Source organism: Pseudogymnoascus destructans, assembly GCF_001641265.1.
Source record: "Pseudogymnoascus destructans isolate 20631-21 unplaced genomic scaffold scaffold_27, whole genome shotgun sequence".
NCBI classification, from domain to species: Eukaryota; Fungi; Ascomycota; class Leotiomycetes; order Thelebolales; family Thelebolaceae; genus Pseudogymnoascus; species Pseudogymnoascus destructans.
This window is the reverse complement of record NW_020167546.1, coordinates 307,378-327,588: the sequence shown is the minus strand read 5'-3', so window position 1 is coordinate 327,588 and position 20,211 is coordinate 307,378. Positions and strand designations below refer to the sequence as shown.

Here is a 20,211-nt window from a genome sequence, read left to right as displayed (position 1 = left end):
TACCCGGACCCCTCCCCTCGCTCTCCACCGCCGACACTACCAGAGATTTCTCTTACTTCATCGCCAGCGTGCCCCGCTCTAGCGCGAATGCGCCCTTTGGCGCACGCTAACAACATGGGTTTTTTGTGGTGCTTTGCTTTGGGGGGGGCTAGGGGGACGCTAGGGTGCGGATAGGTGCCGCACTCCGGTGGAGGGATGGGGGGGAGGTAGTCGAGGTGTGGAGGAAGGGGAATCGCGGGTTGGGGAATGGGATGGGATTGAATATTTCCAAGCCCAGTCCAAGCGCTGCCGAAAAAGTGTGCCGCATCTGGCAATTTGTTAACCTTTTCGCCTTGGCTTGGTCATGACTCTTCCCACCCACCCGCCACCATTTCTTCCCTGTTCCCTTTCTTCCAACTTGCATTATGAAAACTGTAGATTCTTATCTTCACCTTCATACGCCACTACGTCTCACACCAACAAGTCAAAATAAGGCTTGGATGATGGCATGAAATAGCTAGTCTACCTAACCTCTCAAATCTAACCAACAACGCACCAAAAAATCAGTACGCCGCGAAAATGCCCCCTATCACCCCCCCCCCCCAAAAAAAAACCCAAAAGACCAAACATAAAAGAAACCAGAAAATTAACACCCCTTCCCCAAAAAGCGCCGACTCATCGCTCCCTACACCCGCTTTCCCAACAAAACCAGCAGCAAAAACGGGACCCAAGCTGGTCCCGCGAATCAAAAAAAAAAAAAAAGTTTATATACACAAAGTACTGCGCCTGGTTTCCTTGAAATGCGTTTGTGAATTCGTCTTCTCGCTTTCGGAATGCTTTTTCTAAGCTGAGCCGATGGGACTGTTATGTCTATATGCCCTTGATCACAGTGGTGCGCTCCGAGTTCAGCTGCGCTGCGTTGCGGTCGTGAGATTCCTTCTTGCACTTTAAAAAGGTGTCAGCCCAAGCTCTTCAAGATCAAGGCCTACAAGCCACCACTGCCGCTCCGCCGACGAGCCGTCGCCGCACAACTCCCCCAACGGAGAGAAGTCGGCAGACGGACTCGTCGCCATCGCTACAGCAGCAGCCACGCCACACCCAGAGTCGCTAGGGGAACAACTTACGTCTTCCAGCCCCGTGCACTTGTGGTCCTCCAAGAGGCGGTGCTTCCCGCAGAAATGCCCATTGCAGAACCCGCAATCCCCCACGATGCGCTGCGCGACCTCCCTACACTCCTTGTGCGTGCAGCGGATCTTCTTGGGCGGCATCCCCCCACGCATCGGCACGACGAGGTGGAGTGTCGATTCGGGCTTGATGCCGTGGGCGGTGAGGGGGGCGGTGGAGGAGGGCAGGTGTTTGCCGGCGTGGACGAGGTTGAGGGATGTGGTGGGGAGGGAGGTGCGGAGGGAGAGGAGCGTCTTGATGTGGGAGAGGGAGATGTCGACGGGGACGGTGAGGGGGATGACTGGGGGGGGGGCGGGTTAGCGGGTGGGTTTGGAGATTGGGGGGGGGGAGGGAGGGCTTACTGTCGCCGCTGAGGTTCTTGATGAAGATCTGCATTGTCTCCGAGGGCTCGGGCGAGGCGGAGCTGGAGCGCGAGAGGGAGACCATGTTGTCGGCTGGGGAGAGTGGTGAGCGGGAGTTTGTTGGTGGTTGTGGGCTGGTTTGTGGTGGTTTTGGGTTTTGGGTGTGGTTGCCGACGTTTGTGGGCTTGTTATTGGGATGGGATGGGCTGGAGAGTTCGAGTTGTGAGGACCGACGTTCGTTCTCCAACAAGGGGAGCTGAGGTGGCGAGATTTGGGGGTGTGACGAGGTGTGTTGCTCGTTATGCTTCGTTTATGAGGTGGCGACGATGGTATCGATCATGAAGTTGGTTTTTTGAAGACGACGAGGAGTCGAGATCAGGAATCAGATAAGTTTTTAGATGTTGGGGAGGCGAATGGGGGGGGGGTTTATGAAAGAGAAAGATGGGAAGGGGAGGGAAGGGGAGGGAAGGGGAGGGGATGATTGATATAGGAGACGGTTGGGGAAGTGGATCGCCGAGGACATTGGCTGGGGTGGTGGTGGTACTTGGTAGTGGTAGGGAGTTGTATGGAGTGTAGTATGGTATGTAGTAGTGGTGATAAGTACCGTTGATGGTACCAGGAAGGTTCTAGTAGAGTGGGTGGCAGTTCAAGTACCGGAACTGCCACCCACTCCTCTACCATCTACCACCAAAACTCTACTACCATCATCCATGTCACGTGGTGGTTTCCATTCTTGCTGTCATGATATCGAGTTTATTTACTCGGCCTCAACCCTGCTCAACATCTGAAAATATACTCAGTAACACTACTAGGCCTTCCAAGACAAATTTCATTTTGGTCGGTTGGGCACGTGCTTTGGCCACTCTGAGCGTTGGTGATGTAATCAACAAAACCACTAAGTTAAGTTAAAACTTAGTTAGTTAACTTGGAGACCAGTTTTCGCTGCATTTGGCTGGCTGTGGTTGGTGCCTGAGTTGCTCTTTCTCCTCCGTAGTGTCTTGCTCCTTCCCACTGCCTGACCAGCCCGCGTCCGACGATATTTAATTTTCCCTCACTTTCTTCTTCTTTCTTTACATCACACTTACATTTTCCGACGCGACAAGGGCATTCTAATTCATCGGCTTCCCAGAATCGCAACAACCGATGTCAATAAAGTGCTGGACTAGAAACTAATAGCGCCTCATCTGGATCATCATCACGCCAACGGCCATCTGTGCGTGACAACCCCCATCTCGACCCTGCCGTTTTGTTTACACTTGCGACATCGGCAATAATACGACTTTCGACGCACTCCAGTCCTACTTCGAAGTGAGCCTGATCTCACGCGCGGTCTCGAATGACACAATAGGAACCCTTTTATCTCGACCGATCTCTTTTTCCTTCGCGACACACATACACATAACACACAGACATCATGTCTGATACCCCCCGCCAACTGAACGCGGCTCAGCTGGCTGCCAGAAAGATCAAGGCGCCAACGAGGAGGACGAAGCCTAGTTCGAACCACGGTGGCGACGATGGAAACCAGGCTCCTCTCTTCGCGCCGATGCCGACGTCGAACTTTGGCGCCCAGAGTGCAGGCGGCCTGTTTGGGGGAGGCGCGGCGAGCGCGAATAACTCGTTCAACTTTGCCGCTCCCTTGCAGGCCAACTTTGGCGGCTCCGTGTCCTTCCCGCCATCGTCTACTCCGTCAGCCATGGGCAACGCGTCGGATAACGAAGAGGCTGCAAGACGCAACAAACCATTCCAGATGACTGGGTTTGGGTCGGGCGCTGCAAGCCCTGCACCACAGGCAGGTGGCGGAATGTTTGGACAAAGCGCGGCCGCACCATCGAATCCTTTCAGCTCTACTCCCCAACCCCAGGCCCCAAGCAGTGGCTTCTCCTTCGGAGGCTCATCGAACCAACCCACGAGTAATCCATTCTCCTTCGGCCAAAGCCCACACGCACTGCCGGCGACCGGCGGCTTTACCTTTGGTCAATCTACGGTGCAAGCCGCGCCTGTAAACAACCCTTTCCAGACTTCGCAGGCGCCATCAGGCACATCTGGGCTTAGCTTCGGAGGCACGGCGGCGATTACACAAGCTCCAGGCGGGTTCAGCTTCACGGCATCTCAGCCAGCTGCTCAAGCAGCAAACCCATTCCCGTCGTTTGGCAACGGCGCTCCCGCTGAGAAGCCAGCGACCCCATCATTCACCTTTGGACAGACCCAGCCACAAGGCGGGTCGCAAGCTGGGTCCTTACCTGGTTCCCAGACACCATCGCGTGCTGAGTCTCCCGCATTCAACTTTGGCGCACCGACTCCTGCGGCCAACAAGCCAGCTGGGGGCGCGTTCACATTCGGACAGTCTCAAGCACAAGCCGCAATGCCTGCGCAAACGCAAGCACCTAATCTTTTCGGGCAGCCGACGCCAGGCGCAGCTGCTCCATCTAATCCCTTTGGCCAGGAGACTCCAGCAGCCGCTGCTCCAGCTTCTAACATGTTTGGCAAGCCAGCAGGACAGGAGGCCGCGGCGCCATTGAACCCATTTGCGCCTACGGGCGGCAACCCGTTTGCGAATATCAAAATACCAGATGCTGCAACATCCCCTGCGCCATCGAGCAATTTTTTCGGGAGCCAAACTTCTAGATCTGTTAGCCCTGAGAAGGATATGTCTGGCACTGAGTCTGCAGCTGAGCCTACGCCAAGCTTGTTTGGTTCGACTATGAAGCAGCCTACTATTGCGAATGATCTCTTCAAAGTTCAAGCTGAACAGCGAGCTCCGAGCCCTGCAAAGAGCATATTCAGCAACTTTGGTGCTGCAACAACACCTGCGAAACCAGTGTTTGGAGGCCAAAAGACTTATGGCTCCAGCTTATTCGGATCTCATACTCCTAAAGCCCCTCCGGCCACGGATTTATTTGGAAAGCCAAAAGTTACGGAGGCGCCTAAGGCAGCTGCAACTCCTTTCGGTAAGCCTGCTGACGCTATCAAAATCTTTTTGCAGCCGGAACAAAGAAATGGTTCTATTGATACCATCGACAATGCTAATGAGAAACCATTAGCGAATGGTAATACTGCATTGTCCGAAATTAACAATGGCGCTAAATCACCTTCGCGAAACGCGTCAACTCTCACTTCCAAACTGGGCGATATAAATTCATCCACAAGACTTAACCCTCCCACTTCTTTCCAACCACAAACAAAATCACCTTCACGCATCAACCACTCTTTTGAATCCACCCCAACAACAATAACAACTTCAACTGAATTGGTTAAACTACCTGATACTTCCAGCATGGATATTTCCGAATTCCAGAAAGTCGTCCTCGAACGTGCTGAAGAGTACGATTTGAATGAGTTGTTTACCAGAGCCCACAAGACAGAAATCGCACGTATCGTCGCAAAGTACTTCCCACCCACTCTATCTCCCAGACAGCAACTGGAGGCGTACGCTGCTATTCAGATCAAGGCCCTGAAGAGACGTGCCGAGATCGACATGGAAAACGCAACTCAGCCTGCGAAGAAGATGAGAATCAAGGAGCAGCTCGCCGACTGGGAGCAAGATGTTAAGCAATGGAGCGTGGTTCAGGCCAAGAGAGTCGAGAAGCGCAAGGCCGATAGCTTGACTGATGATGCTGGCATGAATGGCGAGGGATCCAATAAGCGTCAGAAGCCAGCTGAGCCAAAGGTTCAAAAGGCTGTTGCCCCTATGTTTGGGTCGCCTGCGAAGTCAAACTCTGACAAGGTATGTGATCGATCTTGACCTTCACACCTTTACATCTCGATCTTGACCCTTCAATTCACCTGATCTTATCTTGTCGATCTTGGACTTGTTCCAATCACAACCTTACCTTTTCTTACCCCGATCTAACCTTGCCAATCTCCATTTACAACCCTCGCATTGTTTTTGCTGTTCATCCTGTTAATTCCGATCTAGGCTCCTCTTCCAAACGCCAACAAACCGAAGGTTCCATCGTCCCTGAAGAATGTCTTCACACCAAAGCCCGCCGAGGCTACACCACCAAAGCCCACTGAGGCTGCACCAAAACCCGCCGAAGCTGCACCAACTCCGACGCCCAAGGCCAAGCGCAAGGCTGATGTTCAGCTTACCAAAGATGATCCTACTGGCGATGAGTCTACACCCAAGAACGGCAAGGTTGGGTCTGCTACATCAAGCTTGTTCCGAAACATCGTTGGGAGCACCCCAACCTCTACTCCAGAGAAGCCAATATTCTCGCTCACCAAGACTACTGAAGACAAGCCTCGTCCAAACCCATTCGCGTCACTGAAGCTTCCACCAAAGGCTGCGTCTACCCCAAATGGCGCGTCACCGTTGAAGGCTCAACACGCGAGCGCAACTCCAACTCCAACTCCAACTCCCGCACCCAAGGCAGCTGGAGGATTTGTTTTCAAGCCCACCCAGCCATCGACTGGCGGATCCACGGATTTCATGTCTCAGTTCGCAAAGTCTGCCAAGAAGACTGCTGATGCTGCGATGGAGAAGGCCAAGGATGAGGATTGGGATGAGGACGACGAGACTGAGGCTGAGTGGGAGAAGAGATATCACAAGGAGCTTGCTGAGAAGAGGGAGGCGCTGAAGCAGAAGCCAGCGCTTGCTGTTCCGACCTTCGGGTCCGCAGCGTCTACTCCCTCTGCTCAGTCTCCGACAGCGAAGGGTCCGGCAGGTGGTAACGAAGGGTATGAATTCTAATTTCCTGATTCTATTTTATTAGACTTTCTTTATAGCAACTAAGTGGTTCCACTCCTGATGTCAGTTTTCCAAAGTTGGTTCTGGCTAAGGTGTAACCTGAGACTCGTGAGGCGCATGTTAAGCAACATCTGCCTAGTTTTACGGGGCCAGGCTTTATGGGCTCTTTTTGAGGCTTCAAAGCCTCAGAAAAGGAACCTGCCCCGGAGAAGCTGGCAGTGGTGGGAAGTTTCTACCAAGCCTGAGCCTGAGGCCTAACGTGCACACTGGTCCGGCCGGGCCTTTCCTCCTAGGGAGCCGCATGCCCTTCACTGGGTGTGTCGGGGAACCAGGACTTTTACTTTCCCCGCCTTCCCCAAGAACAATCAATGTTATAAATTGAGCCATGCTGACATCTTTTAGGCTGACGAGCAGCAGCCGATCTGGAACCTCGAGCCCGAACTCAGTCCTGAATGAGTACGTTCCGGGCTCGGGTCGGATCGGTTCGAAGCTGGGCAACCCGTTCGCCCACCTGTCGGACGCATCGAGCGGGAAGGGCAACGATGCCGACGACGACAGCGATGGGGCTCCGGCCCCCACGCCAAAGGCCGCCAGCAGCCTCTTTTCCCGCGTGTCCCGCGGCGCCCCGACTGCGGCCTCGGGTGGCTCCAGCATCTTCGGCTCCGTCGCCAGTTCTCCGGCGGCGGCTGAGCCGGTCGACAAGACCTGGAACCCCGAGAGCCCGATCAAGTTCGGGGCGTCCGCGGGCGCGAAGTCGAACCTGTTCGGCTCTGTTTCGGGGGCGGCTTCGCCTGCGCCTGCGTCGCTGTTTGGGTCTCCAGCAGCGGGTGAAGCGTCGCCTGCCCCCATGTTCGGCAAGCATGCCGTGACTGGTTCTCCCGCGGCTGCGCCCTCCCCGGCTCCCCTGTTCGGGAAATACGCCGTCACACCAGCTGCGCCAGCATTTGGCGCCTCGGCCTCATCGGAGGCAAAGGACAAGCCCACCATGGGCTTCAGCTTTGGGTCCGGCCCTGCTCTCTCGGCCGCGCAATCTGGCGCTACCACCCCCACTGCCCCCAAGTCCGCGCCGTTCAGCTTCCTCTCCAACGGCGGTGGTCTGGGCCCGACCCCCTCTCTCGGCGCATCTCGCGCGACTACTCCCAGCGTCACGACCGAGAACGAGAGCACGGCCGGTGAAGCAGCAGCAAGCCATGACGACAACGAGCCTGGTGCTGAGCTCCCGCAGAATGACCTTGCCAGCGGCGACGAGCCGGGCGAAGAGACACTCATCCTCACCAAAGTCAGGGCTCGCATGATGACCCCCGAGAAGAAATGGGGACCCAGCACCGTCGGGATGCTGAAGCTCCTGCGCAACGAGAAGACCTCGACCGTGCGCTACCTGATCCGTCTCCCGAACGGGTCGGTGGGGATGAACAAGGCGTTCCTGAACTCGAAGCCGCGGCTGATGGGGAAGAACGTCGCGGTCATCATGATGGCTGATGCGCCGAAGGAGGGGGAGTCGCCGATGACGACTGTGGGTCTTGCGACTGATTCGGAGGGGGCGGCGAAGAAGCTGTTTGAGGCCATTGAGAGGGTTGTTGGGGAGATGGAGAGTAAGGCATAAATGGACCGTGCTTGATGGCGGAAGAAAAGAAATCTTTGTCGCGTCGGTCTTTCTTTGCTGGACTGGGTAAGCCTGGTTTAAGTTGACTTGCCTTGTCTTTGTGTCTCGATGAGGAGAAGAATGAATTTGTAAGAATGGAGAGGATAGATGAGAGAGAGACCGCAGGGGTTTTTGTGGAGAAGCAGTTTGCTTTGACTTGACACCCCATCGCGTCCTCGTCACTCCACCTAGACCGTATCTACCCGCCTGTCTTCGAACAGGGTCTTGGGGAGTCTATGGTGATGAAGTGCCTCTGGCGGGGCGCGGTGGGGGGGGGTGATAGCGGAGTGGATTCTGCGAACTTATCTCTCGTGGGGGGTGTTGATTTGTTGGAATATGAAAGAGGCCGGTGTTTAATATGTTGAGTTGAAGGGATATCGCGAGATGGAGGCAGATGATACGGGGTACATCTGCAAATGCAACGGGGGACGATATAAAGGGTACATCCCGGGAATGAAGATAAACGGTACATTTGAACAGTGGAAAAGAATGGTTTTTTACAGTGGTTTTTCTGTGTCGAATTCAGAACGCACATAACTTGGGAGCGGGCGGGGCGTTTTTGCATAGATCTGGGCTTGGGTTTTTTGTTTTTGAGCTTTTGAGGCTGAGGATGGGTGTGGTGTGTATTATAGTATAGTGTCGTTCAGTTCAGTTCAGTTCAGTTCGAGAGGCAGTCGGGAAGGAGGGGATGGGATGGAATGCTTTAGTTTTTACCTCCGTATGGGGGTATATACGTAGAAGGATTCAGAGATCGTTTTGTGTGCATTGCCTGCTTGTGAAATATGTGATGTGATGTGTCAGCTTTACTTGGCTGCAGATGTAGTCTACGATGAGAGGAAGTCAATTGACATGAACATGGGCGACGAGAGAACAGCATCATGTGAACATATATATTAAAGCTACCATACCGCCATCCCATCATGCCCAATTTTCGTATACCCCATCCATGATAATTGATACCAGAACCCCATACGAAAACAAGACTCCAACCCCAAATCCCACAACGCCTCAACCGGCGGCCCGGGGGTATTCCCAATGAAAAGCCAGACTCCTCGTCAAACAACTCGCCTATACCCAGAAAGCCGCACGAATAAAACAATACGAAAGGCATTTTAATCATCCCTTATTATCTCCGCGATGATCAAGTACGAAGCGGCGATCAACCTCCATAGTAACCTGCTCATCCTCCTCGCCCTCAAACCTCAGCTTAACAAACTTCCCATTCATCGCCACGACCTCGGCCTTGTAGAACGTGGTCGTGTCCGGGTAGCGCGCCAGCACGGCCTTGCCCTGCGGATAATCCGGTAGCGACTGTCCCAACTCGGGGATGGGCACCATGCGCGCGGCCGAGGACTTGTGGATCGCGCCGGGGCGGTTCGTGACCTCGTCCGGCTCCGGGTCCTGCACGTCGTAGCGGCGGCTCTTGCCTTCGCCGATGATGCGCACGACGACGCCCTGGATCCACTCCGTCTCGACGTTGGGGTCCTGAGGTCTCGGGCGAAAGGCCACCTCGGCGCGCAGATTGAACGTCACCTTACCCTTGGCGTCGATCTCGTAGCTCGGGGTGGGCGCAGGGGCGTCCTTGCTGGTGGTGCTCTCCTTCGGGGGCTGGCTGCTGCGGCTAGTAGCGCCCAAGTCGCGGTTTTTCCGGCTCGGCTTGTCGACCACCATGGGGGAGGGCGCGGGGGACTCGGAAGCGACATCGAGGTCCATGGAGGATTTATCGCGAGAGGGTCCGCCGCGACGGCTGGGCTCGGCGGAGGCGCCTTCGTTGTGGGATTGCAGGCCGCGGAGGACTTTGAGGCGCTCGATGAGGGGTGTGTCGCCTGTTTTGCCGGCGGAGAGGATTTGTTCTGAGAGTTTGACTTGTTCGCGTTGGAGGGAGGAGAGAGCGTCGATTTCTAGGACGGAGGGGGGGTCTGGGGGGGGGGTGTGAGTGTGGTGTGCGGGGTTTGGCAGTTGGGGGGGGGGAGGGGGACTCACTGCCGAGGGTATCGCGCTCCTTCATTCCTTCTTCCATGAGTAGGATCTCTTTCTTGCACTCTTCCATGCGCGTGACGAGTGTGAGCATCGACTTGATGGTGTCTTGGCAGCCCTCCCAGATGGACAGTTCGGCATTACCATCATGGCCATTCCCGCCAACTCGTCCGCGCTCCACCCTCTTCCGCTGACTAGCCATGGCTGGCTTTTTCCCGTTGTTCGATTCTTCGCCCAAGCCGGGTGATCCTCCGGTGAGTGTGGCTTTGCGGCGACGCGAGGTCGGCGTCTCGCTCCAGTACTTTGATGGCCCGTCGAGGGCGAGTTCCTTTAAGGGCTGCATGTTAGCATGCGATGTCTCTTCTTCAACGACGTGGAGGAGCGGCAACGAAAAGGTTTGAAATCAACGCAGGGGATAACCAGGAAGCAGACCATATAGACAGGAACAGACATACCTGAGTATTTCTATTATCCAGGCAGGACGCGACTTCCCTTTTCCACCGTGATAAGAGAGGAAGTTGCGACCTTGTGCTGAGCAGAATCGGAAGGAGCGCCTGGTAGAGGTAGTGTATAAAGGAAGTTAAGAAGGGAAGACCACGCGAGGAAAGAGCGATGGCTGATGACGGTGGCGGTTCGGCCTTCAGCCTTACCGATCCCATAACGTTGCGATGTCGACTCATGGTCCGTGCGCTGTTTCACGCTATCTGTACGTCATGACGGTTCCTGGCGTGATTATACGTGGTAGATCGTTGCATTTATATTCTAACATCTGCGCTTCAGTTCACCAAGATATAGTTAAGGCTTAGGATTCCAGCTCTATTTAAGGCTGTTATTATATATACATTTGATTTGGGTATCTATGTTCCATCTCTAAATGGGGTGGAATGGAAGAGTAGACTATCTACATTCTCATCACTGGATTCTTCCTGATCTAATCCGAACAGTGCTCCTTGGACTGCCTTGGGAGTGTGGGAGAGAGTAGAAGGGCTTCTCTTCAACTGTCCCTGCTACCATATGCTGTTGAATCCGATCCTATGGCTCATGTGTGACGAGGTTATTCTCGTGGACGCTTCTGCCCACGTGTGCGGGACACATACGAGGCTAGCCAGCCATCATGGCAACGCGGTTGTTCATAATGGCATAGAACCTCAACAGCTGCGTATAACGGTATCTATGTGAGGTCTTGTCCAACTTCTTGGACATCCACTAGTTCCTCATACCAACTTCGGCTTCCTCTTGATGCCCAATAAAGCACCGTGATCTTTTTTCTTCTTCACAGTCCGCGTGAACGTCGGCACCGCCGTCTTTTCCGGGACAGCCGTATCCTCCTCAACTATTCTTCCAGCCGCTTCCTCAGCCCTAGCCTGGAACGCGCGCTTCGCCGCCTCCTCATCCGCAAGTTCCTGGGCAGCAACGCTCTCATCAACTTCAGGCTTCGCAGCCACACTACTCGCCTCGCCACCGCCTACGCGCTCAAATCGTGCATTCCGTGTCCTAATCTCATCGAGCGCATCAGCCACAGCCATCTCCGTCTTAGCATCCAGTGTCTTCGCCTCCAGCTCCTCCATTGTATCCTTCTCCGCCTCCTCCGCCTCGAGGCGAGCCAGGCGCTCCTCCTCTGTCTCCTCCTTCAGACTGCCCTGGCGCCATGGCTCGAAATTCCGCTTCGCGCCGCGCTCGCATGTGTAGTCGAGTGATTTGGGATCGGTCTTGAAAGTGATTTCGGCAGAGCACCGCGTGCATCTGATGTAGAACCGGAAGATAGTTATAGAAAGGTATTTCTCGTCTGTCGTCTCCTTGCGTGCGTTGAACTTGCGGCCTTTGTAGATATATTCGCCGCATGCAATGCACTTCATCGAGAAGGGAGCCATCAGGCGGACGGTTTGGACTTTGGGACCTGGTGCCTTTGGGCCTCTCGACCTTGTGATCTTGCTAGGATCGAAATCCGGGGGGTAGTATTTCTGGAGAACTTTGCGCTCAGACATCTTGAGAGTCTGCGCCGGGGCGTCGTTGCCTTTTCAAATTCGCCTCCACTTTATAGGAGGATACTTGGTACTGTAGGCACGTGCGATCCGTATGGAAGTTTGCGGACTCGATGGTATAAATAAAACCAAGAGAATATTAGGCTTTGCGACCAAGTACAACTGCCGTCTAGGTTGGTGAGGATGGGGAAGGAGCGATGGGTTGTCGGTTCTTGCGCCTGCCTGGATTGATGGCTTCAAGATAACGAGTATTACGTAAGCGTTGCTTTTTGCAAGGTTATGTAATCAGTCGGCCCCTCTGGACCTAAATCCACTCCTGTCAATAAAGTCCAGTTGAAGCTGTTTATGGTATATTCTGAGCAAAGTTGTTAAAATATTTATATCGAGTAGGCCGCGCGGAATTAACGACTTGAAGCTGGGTTATGCAAAGCTTGAATCATGGTTTGATGAATGGCATGCTACTGCCACTCGGATTTATCATTTGCACCAAGGGCAGTGACTAGACGTAGGTAGTATACTTTAATGCACGTTGAAATGATATATATAAGGTTCTAATTTCATCAAAGACGCTATTGCAGACATATAAGTTCTAAGTTCTCACATTTTCTGATAATATTCTATGCGTCTTGTGACGTCATATTGCAAGGCTGTACCCCGTCACAACACGTGACTAAGAATGTGGCCTGTTGGTATTATTTTGAGGAGATATGCACATTACGAAAAGCAAGTAGTCGGCAGTTGAATAGTAAAACTATTTGACTCAGGAGTTGAGTTGCTTAAAGTGGAGTTTAAAACCTTGTCCTCTCAAAGTGGCAGGAGGTTGCAAACGATGACGAACTGAAAACGGTCGTTGATCTTACCCCGCCAAACTGCCTGACATACATGGTTATACAGTGCAGGTAGTTTCACTTATGCACAATAAACACCCCACTCCTAAAAGGGTTCAATAAATTTTCTTCTTTATTTCAGAGGCCATACCAGCGACCAAGATGCCTATGCCAGACGATGAGTGGGAGGAGGTTGTCCAGACGGTGCCATCCGTGGATGAACCATTCATCCAGAAATACCTCAGCGGGAGAGACGCATTAATCGCCCAGGAGAAGAAGCAACGCAGCGGTAATGCCCCTTTACACGTCCCCTTTGAAGGCGCCAGCTTCTGACAAACGCGCCAGACTATGCATTCCGCCAATCCCTCTCTCCCATCGCCCGCGACGCCTGCGCAATCGTCTCCCGCATCCGTGACGAGGAGCGCGACACGATCTGGACACCGCAGCTCGATGCTGCCGTGGCATGCGAGAGCGAGACGGCCGCATACCCCGGTATGATGTTTGGCCTCGCGAAGGAGACAATGGAGAGGACGCGACTGTGGAAGGTAATCCGGCAGATGCCTAAGGGTGCGCTGCTGCACGCGCATATGGACGCTATGGTCGATTTCGACTTTCTGATTGACGAGTTAATGCGGACGCCGGGAATGTGTATTTTTTGCGAGACAGATTTGTCGACGCCGGAGAAGGCGGAGAATTGGATGCTGAGGTTCTGCTTTAAGAGTGCGCCGCCGAAGGAGACGGATATTTGGAAGGCGGATTATAAGAGTAATGATCCGGTGCTGGTGACGAAGGCGGCGGAGCTACATCCGGGTGGCAGTGAGGGATTTATAAAGTACCTGAAGAGCAGGTTCACGATATCGAGAGAGGAGAGCCTGCAACACCATCACGGTGTAGACCATGTGTGGCGGAGGTTCCAGTCGATTTTCGGCATGCTTGCTGGGCTTACGTCTTACGAGCCGATTTTCAGGGCATTCTTGCAGAGGATGATGCATCTACTAAATGCAGATGGAGTCAAGTGGGTTGACTTACGGCTTGCTTTCGCATTCCAGTTCCACAAGGAGGGGAAGGTGACTCCAGAAAAGGGGTACGTCGGAATGTTTAAAGTCCTCGGCGAGGAAGTAGAGAAATTCAAGGCATCAGAAGAAGGAAAGGGGTTTTGGGGCTTGAGGATGATCTGGACAGGTCTCAGAAGGTTGGATCTTAGATGGGTTATTGAGGATATGGATAACTGCATCGAGGTCAAGCTGGCATATCCACATCTCATCTGTGGCTATGATCTCGTCGGCCAAGAGGACATGGGAAGGCCGCTGAAGGAGATCTTGCCAGAGCTCTTCTGGTTCCGCAAGCAGTGTGCCGATGAAGGAGTCAACATCCCCTTCTTCTTCCACGCAGGAGAGACATTGGGTGACGGCAACGATACGGATCAAAACATCTTTGATGCTATTCTTCTTGGAACTCGCAGAATTGGGCACGGATTCTCACTCTACAAGCATCCGCTACTTATCGACATGGTGAAAGAGAAGAAGATTCTCATCGAAAGTTGCCCTATTAGCAACGAGGTATTACGACTTTGCACTTCGATTATATCTCACCCGCTCCCTGCACTACTTTCTCGTGGCGTGTCTTGCTCGCTCTGCAATGACGACCCTGCGATCCTTGGTCAAGATACTGCTGGTTCTACACACGACTTCTGGCAGGCTCTTCAGGGCTGGGATAACCTTGGTCTAGCGGGCCTGGGCTCGTTGGCAGAGAACAGCGTCAGATATGCAGCATTCGAGGATCAGACCAACGCCGAGTGGCTTGAGGGCATCAAGCAGGGCACTCTGGGCCAGGGTGTTAGAGGGGAGAGAATGCGGGAATGGGCGCTTGAGTGGGAGAAGTTCTGTCTTTGGATCGTGACGGAGTTTGGGGATGATGCGGCTGGTAAGGCTTAGTGGGTGGGTTTATTGGCGTTCTTGGGAGCGGACCTGGGGACAAGGGACATTCATCATAGATGGATCCCCATATTTCAACTCTTGGGGATGTAAAATCTGTTAACGTATTTCACATGCGAGTGACGCACACAAGCGAGTGACGCACCAAAAGACCAAAATCCGACTATTACTACTGCTACTACACCACCACCCTATATAATGACCCTTATTCAATTGCAATTGATTCCTGGCGCCTCTCGCACGTACGGGCATTATGGCCTGTAACACTACATAACCCATAGCGCCGCTGTTGCCCTTAGAGCCCACCTGCCGACTACTATTACTTGCCACCTCTGTTCGGACTTGAGCATCAACCTCGGCACTCTAAAGGATATCCTCTCCCTCTTGTATAGAGAGACTACCCCCTTACATTATACGCCTCTTACGCTTCCTTTCCCTCCTTTTCTGTTCATTTGCTGTTATCTGCGTTGTTAAAGGAGTAGAAGAATGCATCATCATTTCTACTCCTTTAACAACGCAGATAACAGCATCATTAATTAAGCTAGGAGAGCTGTTCTAATATCATACGATGTAGTTCTTAATGTGCTCTGTTTAAAAGTTAAGCTCCCTTATAGTTTAAGGAGTCTTTGAAGTCTAATTGTTACTCTTAACCATAGGAGGAGTTAGAGTCCTTAAGTGTAGATTTAAGTAAGAAAGGTGATTCTGTAGCTTGTGTAGAACTAATCCTGTTACTTAGAACCTACTCTTGAAGTTCTGCTCTATAAATGCAGCTTTAAATGCTTCTTTAAATGTAGAGAGAAACTTAAGTTTTATGATATGATTTAGCCTGTTCTATACAAAGGTTTTAATCTAACATCTATATAAAAGCTTTAATGGAGTAAAGCAGCTAACATCAAGTGGCTGAAGTATGTGTGACGAGTGTAGTGGAATATAGAGAGTGATTATCTTCTGTTCTATATAGTAGTGTTGAAATTAAGCTAAGAGGTAGCTCTTATGCCTATTAAGAATAATAAGGTAATAGGTTCTAATTATACGACTGTTTGTATGTTAATCAAAGTGTTAAATCCAGTCTTAACTAATTCAATTTAAACTCTACCTATTCTTACTTAGTGTAATTACCTAATCGCCTAGCAATCCTAATGTAAGGATGCCTGTGTAACGCTGACTTCTAAACGATAGAAGACACAGAGGTTTCTTGCGTAAGGTTGACTTGACAGAGGAGGCAGGGGATTAGACACAAAGGCTTTCCAAGTAACACGTTACAGTATTGTAAAGAATACAATATTGAGTTGAGCACGAAGCTCCTATCTAAGGAAATACTATCTACTTATATAGTGGCGTCGTGCCTCATGGGTAATCTGGATAGTTGGCGGATAGCTAGATATTCAGGATGTTTGTGGATAGCTAAATGTCATGACACTCCTTCGATATTTGTGTCACGACCCTTCGATTCGCTTTAGTCTCTAGTACTTATTTCACTATGTCATTCACTTCACCTGCTTTGCTCACTTCACTCACTTCGCTTTACTTGCTGACCTAGATCAGCCCAAATGTTGACTACTGGCTTAGGCTCTCTTGTTATTGGCTTGCTGCACTAGGGCTCACTTATTTGGCACTAGGGATTTTTACTGTTATATAAGCACTTATTGCTCATGTCTCTTATTGATCTTTAGCTAGCAAATTATATACTACTTGGCCTTCTTGCAATTCCTCCTGCTTCGACTTACTCTGCATTCCCTTACTTCGAGTAGAACCACTTGGCCAACCTGTTAGTCTCACCACTTGACCCCGTGGTATAAAGTATATGCTTTGGAGCCTGAATTACTATACCTTGTCCTACTGCTTCGAGTATCGAAGTCTTCACATTATACTTCGGATACTTCTGCAGACTTGAAGGTCAGCCTCAGTTCGAACTGTCCTTACACTCAACTATCCAATATCCACTAGTTTCTGCAACTATCCATTAGCCCTGTCATATGGCAGCCTACCCCGCTTGCCCCCTGTGACTCACACGTCACGTTACTAGGCCCTGGTCCTGTAACCATGACGTCACATTACCGTAGCCGTAACAGCATGTCCCTCAGTGACGGAAAGGATCTGAGTCGGACAGGTTACAGTCACATGATAAGAGTTAAGGCAGGTTAGCCGAGTCGGACCCGTTTCGGGTACTTAAGGAGATTGACCCAACAGGGTTCCTCTCTTCATCTTTTTCGTATCCTTCCTAGTAGACCTATAGGATAGCATCCGTTTAGCCTCTGAGTTGCACTCTCATATGCTATTACTGTGAGCTGAGTGCCCTGTGTCCTTACATTATACAAAAAAGATCACGCCTGCTGGGGACGGCCGTACTTCAATAATATCCCACACCGGACTGGAACGACTCAGGAGAACTACCATTACAACATCGACCGCGACTCAGTGACGTTTCAGAGAAGAGACCTGACGACTTCAAATAGCCATGTTTCCAGAGATCTCACGGACAGCCAGTGGATCAGGGTTTGATTCTTCAGAACAAGCTGGTAAAGTTGCCGACGCGTTGGCACCAAATAGGATACAAGATCCTTAAGAACCCCCTCCTAGCACAGAGGAAATTGTGGACAAGAGCATTGATAGCTACGAGCTACCGGAAGTCAAGCTCTTTCGTATCAATACCGATACACACCCGAGGCAATATGTTGAAAAAGCTGACATCAAACACACCCCAAGACAACGACGGTCAACTGACCAGAATGACTACCAGACAAACCACCGCTGCAGCTACGACCACTGTGCCATCCGAAGACATCCCGAGTCGAATGGCCCACCTCGAAGCACAGATACAGGAGGTCCAGGATCTACTAGTTACCCTGACGGCAGCCCAGACCAGAATCCCGTCCACACCGCCGGTGGACACCCCCATACCCACAGTCGAAGCTGCAGAGCAACGAAGACCTCGCACACGAAACACCCCTGAGACAGTTCAATTGCCGCCTCTTCAAGACTTTCGTTCTCCATCGATCCCAAGCACATCACGAATGCACACCGAGGACCCACCGGCTCGCTATAAGAAATCTACCATCTCAGAGAGAATCACTCCACTCAGCGATAGGATAGAACATACCTTCCTACAATGGAGCGCTTCGATTCGGGACCTACTCGTAGTCAATGAGGACCACTGCCTTAGCGACGTCTCGCAAGGACGTCCACACATACCACGGATACAGCAAAGGCGTCGGCGTCGAAGCCGACTCGATCCACACCTGCTCTGTTCACCCGAACCACGTTCCTCCCCAAGCCAACGATGCTGGAGCGCGTGAAGACCGCAGTCCCAGCATCCTCAGGAAACTGTTTCAAGTGTGGCAAGCCTGGCCATTTCCAGGACAAATGCCCCCTTAATGCTAATATCAAGGAAATCGACCGTAACGACCCTGAGGCAGAAGAACAATGGGAAGAAGCCGTGGAACTTCAATCGGATACGTCCCTCGAGGAAAACGACGAGGCCTAGGAGAAGGCTCCTTCCTAGGTCTACACAAATGTGACCTGCGAGGACTAGACTTACGAGAACTCCTGGGAGGCACCCAGTTCTTAGTCGACATGACCCTGAGTATGAATGGACTCGGGGTGCAAACGAAGTCCCTAGCAGACACAGGAGCAAACGGCTACCTCGTCATTAACAAGCCTTTCGCAATACGACTGTCGAAAGCACTTCAGAGCCCCATATGGAAACTACCCTACTCTGTACCCATACGTGGATTTCAGCGCAAAATCCAAGGCCACGTATCGGAGTATATTCGGTTACACTTAACAGTCGAAGGACGCCGAATATATAACTGCCCCTTTGTACTCCTGGACCTCGGAGCACAAGATGTGATAATTGGGAAGAAGCTTTTCAGCCGCTTCCGAATACTACTCGACTCTACAAAGAGCCAGTTAGTATGGCCAAAGGAGTACCCGCCGACTCCTAGCTGGAGCAAGGAGATCACCTTGCCCTACCACTCACGCGAAACGTCCATTAAACATCCTGCATACCAGTCGGATGCGAATCGCCGGGATTTCGCAATCCACTGCGAAGACAGACGCCGCGCAGGCGGACGTTCAATGGAAATGAAAGTGATAACTTCCGACTACGAAGAGATCACCGATACGCCATCGAACCCACCACAGAAAACCCTAGTACATAGGTTTATGCCCATGCATATATGCGAAATCAGTGCAAATGCTTTCCACCACGAGATGATGCGAAACGACTCCGAGTTTTTTCAGACTAGCATCTACGAAATCGATCAGATCATTCATGAAAAGGAGTTGGTAGAGGACGAAGAAAAGCTCCGCCTCATCCAGCAGAAGCTTCCGCATATGCACCGGAGGTACACCGATGTCTTTTCGAAGTTGGAATCAGATCGAATTCCCCCCCACCACATATATGACCACAAGATACAGCTCGAAGCCCCTTTACCAAACGCTTTCTCCCCGTTATATCGACAGGGCACCGAAGAGCTTAAGGCTACCAAGCAATACCTGCTGGAAAACCTGGAAAAGGGATTCATCGTCAACAGCAACAGCCCCTTCGCGTCCCCTATCCTATTTGTAAGAAAGCGGATGGCAAATTAAGATTTTGCATCGATTACCGGAAGTTAAATGGTCTCACCCGGAACGATCCCTACCCCATCCCGCGTATCGACGAACTACTAGGACGGGTGTCAAAAGCAAAAATCTTCACAAAGCTAGATATCAGACAAGCCTTCCATCGTATATGGATGCACCCCGACTCGGAAGAGTACACGACCTTTTGGACTCGCTATGGATCCTATAAGTGCAAAGTGCTGCCATTTGGACTGACGAACGGTCCCGCAACCTATCAGCAGTATATGAATGACGTCCTGATGCAATACTTAGACGACTTCTGTACCGCATACTTAGACGACATCCTAATCTATTCAGAGGACCCTACGGAACACATAGAGCATGTGCATAAGGTCCTACAGCATCTCTGAGAAGCTGGACTCCAAGCCGATTTGAACAAATGCAAGTTCAACGTCACCAGGACAAAATACTTGGGTTATGTTCTAACTACCTCCAGTGTCGAAGCGGACCCTGACAAAATCGAACCCCTTCGTAACTGGATCCGACCGACCACTGTTACGGGTGTTAAGTCCTACCTGGGATTCTGTGGCTTCTATAGACAATTCATTCGTAATTTTGGCAAAATAGCAAAGCCCCTCACCACCATCACTAGTCCCTCGGAGCCGTTCCGGTGGACAGACGAATGTGAGGATGCATTCGAGGAATTGCGACGACAACTTTTAGCGGTACAGGCACTTCACCACTTCAACCCCGAATTGCCTACGAAGCTGGAGACCGACTCCTCTGATGGAGTGGTAGCTGGTGTCCTGTCTCAAGAACACCCTGACAAGCGATGGTACCCCGTAAGCTTTTACAGTCATGTCCTATCCGGACATGAGATCAATTGGGAGATCCACGACAAGGAACTATTCGCAATAGTAAAGGCCTTCGGAAAATGGAGGCCCGAGTTGGCTTCGGTGCGCCACCGAGTCGAGGTGTACACTGACCACCGTTCGCTGGAATATTTCATGTCTACCAAGGTTCTCACTGTGAAGCAGGTTCGATGGATGGAGCTACTCTCCGACTTCAACTTCTGCATTACGTACACTGCG

General features: G+C 51.8%; 6 protein-coding genes across 6 annotated transcripts; 3 read left to right on the top strand and 3 right to left on the bottom strand.

Annotated features, from left to right (window-relative positions):
* Positions 1 to 591: 591 nt before the first annotated feature.
* On the bottom strand, positions 592 to 1,949 carry VC83_08770 (uncharacterized protein). The gene is made up of 3 exons (XM_024472313.1): positions 1,506 to 1,949; positions 1,104 to 1,444; positions 592 to 924 (listed from the first exon to the last, which is right to left on the bottom strand). Exons 1-3 carry the CDS (start codon positions 1,588 to 1,590, stop codon positions 850 to 852), a joined length of 501 nt encoding a protein of 166 aa, XP_024320350.1. The 5' UTR covers positions 1,591 to 1,949; the 3' UTR covers positions 592 to 849.
* A 611-nt stretch (positions 1,950 to 2,560) lies between these two features.
* Positions 2,561 to 6,796, top strand: VC83_08769 (uncharacterized protein). Its single transcript, XM_024472312.1, has 3 exons — positions 2,561 to 4,456; positions 4,550 to 5,232; positions 5,425 to 6,796. Exons 1-3 carry the CDS (start codon positions 2,920 to 2,922, stop codon positions 6,196 to 6,198), a joined length of 2,994 nt encoding a protein of 997 aa, XP_024320365.1. The 5' UTR covers positions 2,561 to 2,919; the 3' UTR covers positions 6,199 to 6,796.
* Positions 6,797 to 8,713: 1,917 nt separating this feature from the next.
* On the bottom strand, positions 8,714 to 10,434 carry SGF29 (SAGA HAT/Core module component). Its single transcript, XM_024472311.1, has 3 exons — positions 10,270 to 10,434; positions 9,821 to 10,142; positions 8,714 to 9,756 (listed from the first exon to the last, which is right to left on the bottom strand). The coding sequence occupies exons 2-3, from the start codon at positions 10,014 to 10,016 to the stop codon at positions 8,954 to 8,956; spliced, it is 999 nt and encodes a 332-aa protein (XP_024320364.1). The 5' UTR covers positions 10,017 to 10,142; positions 10,270 to 10,434; the 3' UTR covers positions 8,714 to 8,953.
* A 154-nt stretch (positions 10,435 to 10,588) lies between these two features.
* Positions 10,589 to 12,307, bottom strand: VC83_08767 (uncharacterized protein). The gene has a single exon (XM_024472310.1). The coding sequence runs from the start codon at positions 11,797 to 11,799 to the stop codon at positions 11,029 to 11,031; it is 771 nt and encodes a 256-aa protein (XP_024320369.1). The 5' UTR covers positions 11,800 to 12,307; the 3' UTR covers positions 10,589 to 11,028.
* A 56-nt stretch (positions 12,308 to 12,363) lies between these two features.
* Positions 12,364 to 14,770, top strand: VC83_08766 (uncharacterized protein). Its single transcript, XM_024472309.1, has 2 exons — positions 12,364 to 12,912; positions 12,969 to 14,770. The coding sequence occupies exons 1-2, from the start codon at positions 12,786 to 12,788 to the stop codon at positions 14,555 to 14,557; spliced, it is 1,716 nt and encodes a 571-aa protein (XP_024320368.1). The 5' UTR covers positions 12,364 to 12,785; the 3' UTR covers positions 14,558 to 14,770.
* A 2,516-nt stretch (positions 14,771 to 17,286) lies between these two features.
* Positions 17,287 to 18,041, top strand: VC83_08765 (uncharacterized protein; the record flags this gene model as incomplete). The annotated part of the gene is made up of 2 exons (XM_024472308.1): positions 17,287 to 17,697; positions 17,766 to 18,041. 2 exons carry the CDS (start codon positions 17,287 to 17,289, stop codon positions 18,039 to 18,041), a joined length of 687 nt encoding a protein of 228 aa, XP_024320367.1.
* Positions 18,042 to 20,211: the final 2,170 nt, after the last annotated feature.

Excerpts from the sequence above, each read along its gene's own strand:
- SGF29 (XM_024472311.1), bottom strand. The coding sequence starts at position 10,016 with ATGGCTAGTCAGCGGAAGAGGGTGGAGCGCGGACGAGTTGGCGGGAAT. Across the intron at positions 9,757-9,820 it reads GGAGCGCGATACCCTCGGCA|ACCCCCCCTCCGTCCTAGAA; the intron begins GTGAGTCCCCCT and ends CCCCCCCCCCAG.
- VC83_08767 (XM_024472310.1), bottom strand. The coding sequence starts at position 11,799 with ATGTCTGAGCGCAAAGTTCTCCAGAAATACTACCCCCCGGATTTCGAT.
- VC83_08770 (XM_024472313.1), bottom strand. The coding sequence starts at position 1,590 with ATGGTCTCCCTCTCGCGCTCCAGCTCCGCCTCGCCCGAGCCCTCGGAG. Across the intron at positions 1,445-1,505 it reads CAAGAACCTCAGCGGCGACA|TCATCCCCCTCACCGTCCCC; the intron begins GTAAGCCCTCCC and ends CCCCCCCCCCAG. Across the intron at positions 925-1,103 it reads AGTGCACGGGGCTGGAAGAC|TGCAAGAAGGAATCTCACGA; the intron begins GTAAGTTGTTCC and ends ACCTTTTTAAAG.
- VC83_08766 (XM_024472309.1), top strand. The coding sequence starts at position 12,786 with ATGCCTATGCCAGACGATGAGTGGGAGGAGGTTGTCCAGACGGTGCCA. Across the intron at positions 12,913-12,968 it reads GGAGAAGAAGCAACGCAGCG|ACTATGCATTCCGCCAATCC; the intron begins GTAATGCCCCTT and ends CAAACGCGCCAG.
- VC83_08769 (XM_024472312.1), top strand. The coding sequence starts at position 2,920 with ATGTCTGATACCCCCCGCCAACTGAACGCGGCTCAGCTGGCTGCCAGA. Across the intron at positions 4,457-4,549 it reads GGCAGCTGCAACTCCTTTCG|CGAATGGTAATACTGCATTG; the intron begins GTAAGCCTGCTG and ends AGAAACCATTAG. Across the intron at positions 5,233-5,424 it reads CGAAGTCAAACTCTGACAAG|GCTCCTCTTCCAAACGCCAA; the intron begins GTATGTGATCGA and ends ATTCCGATCTAG.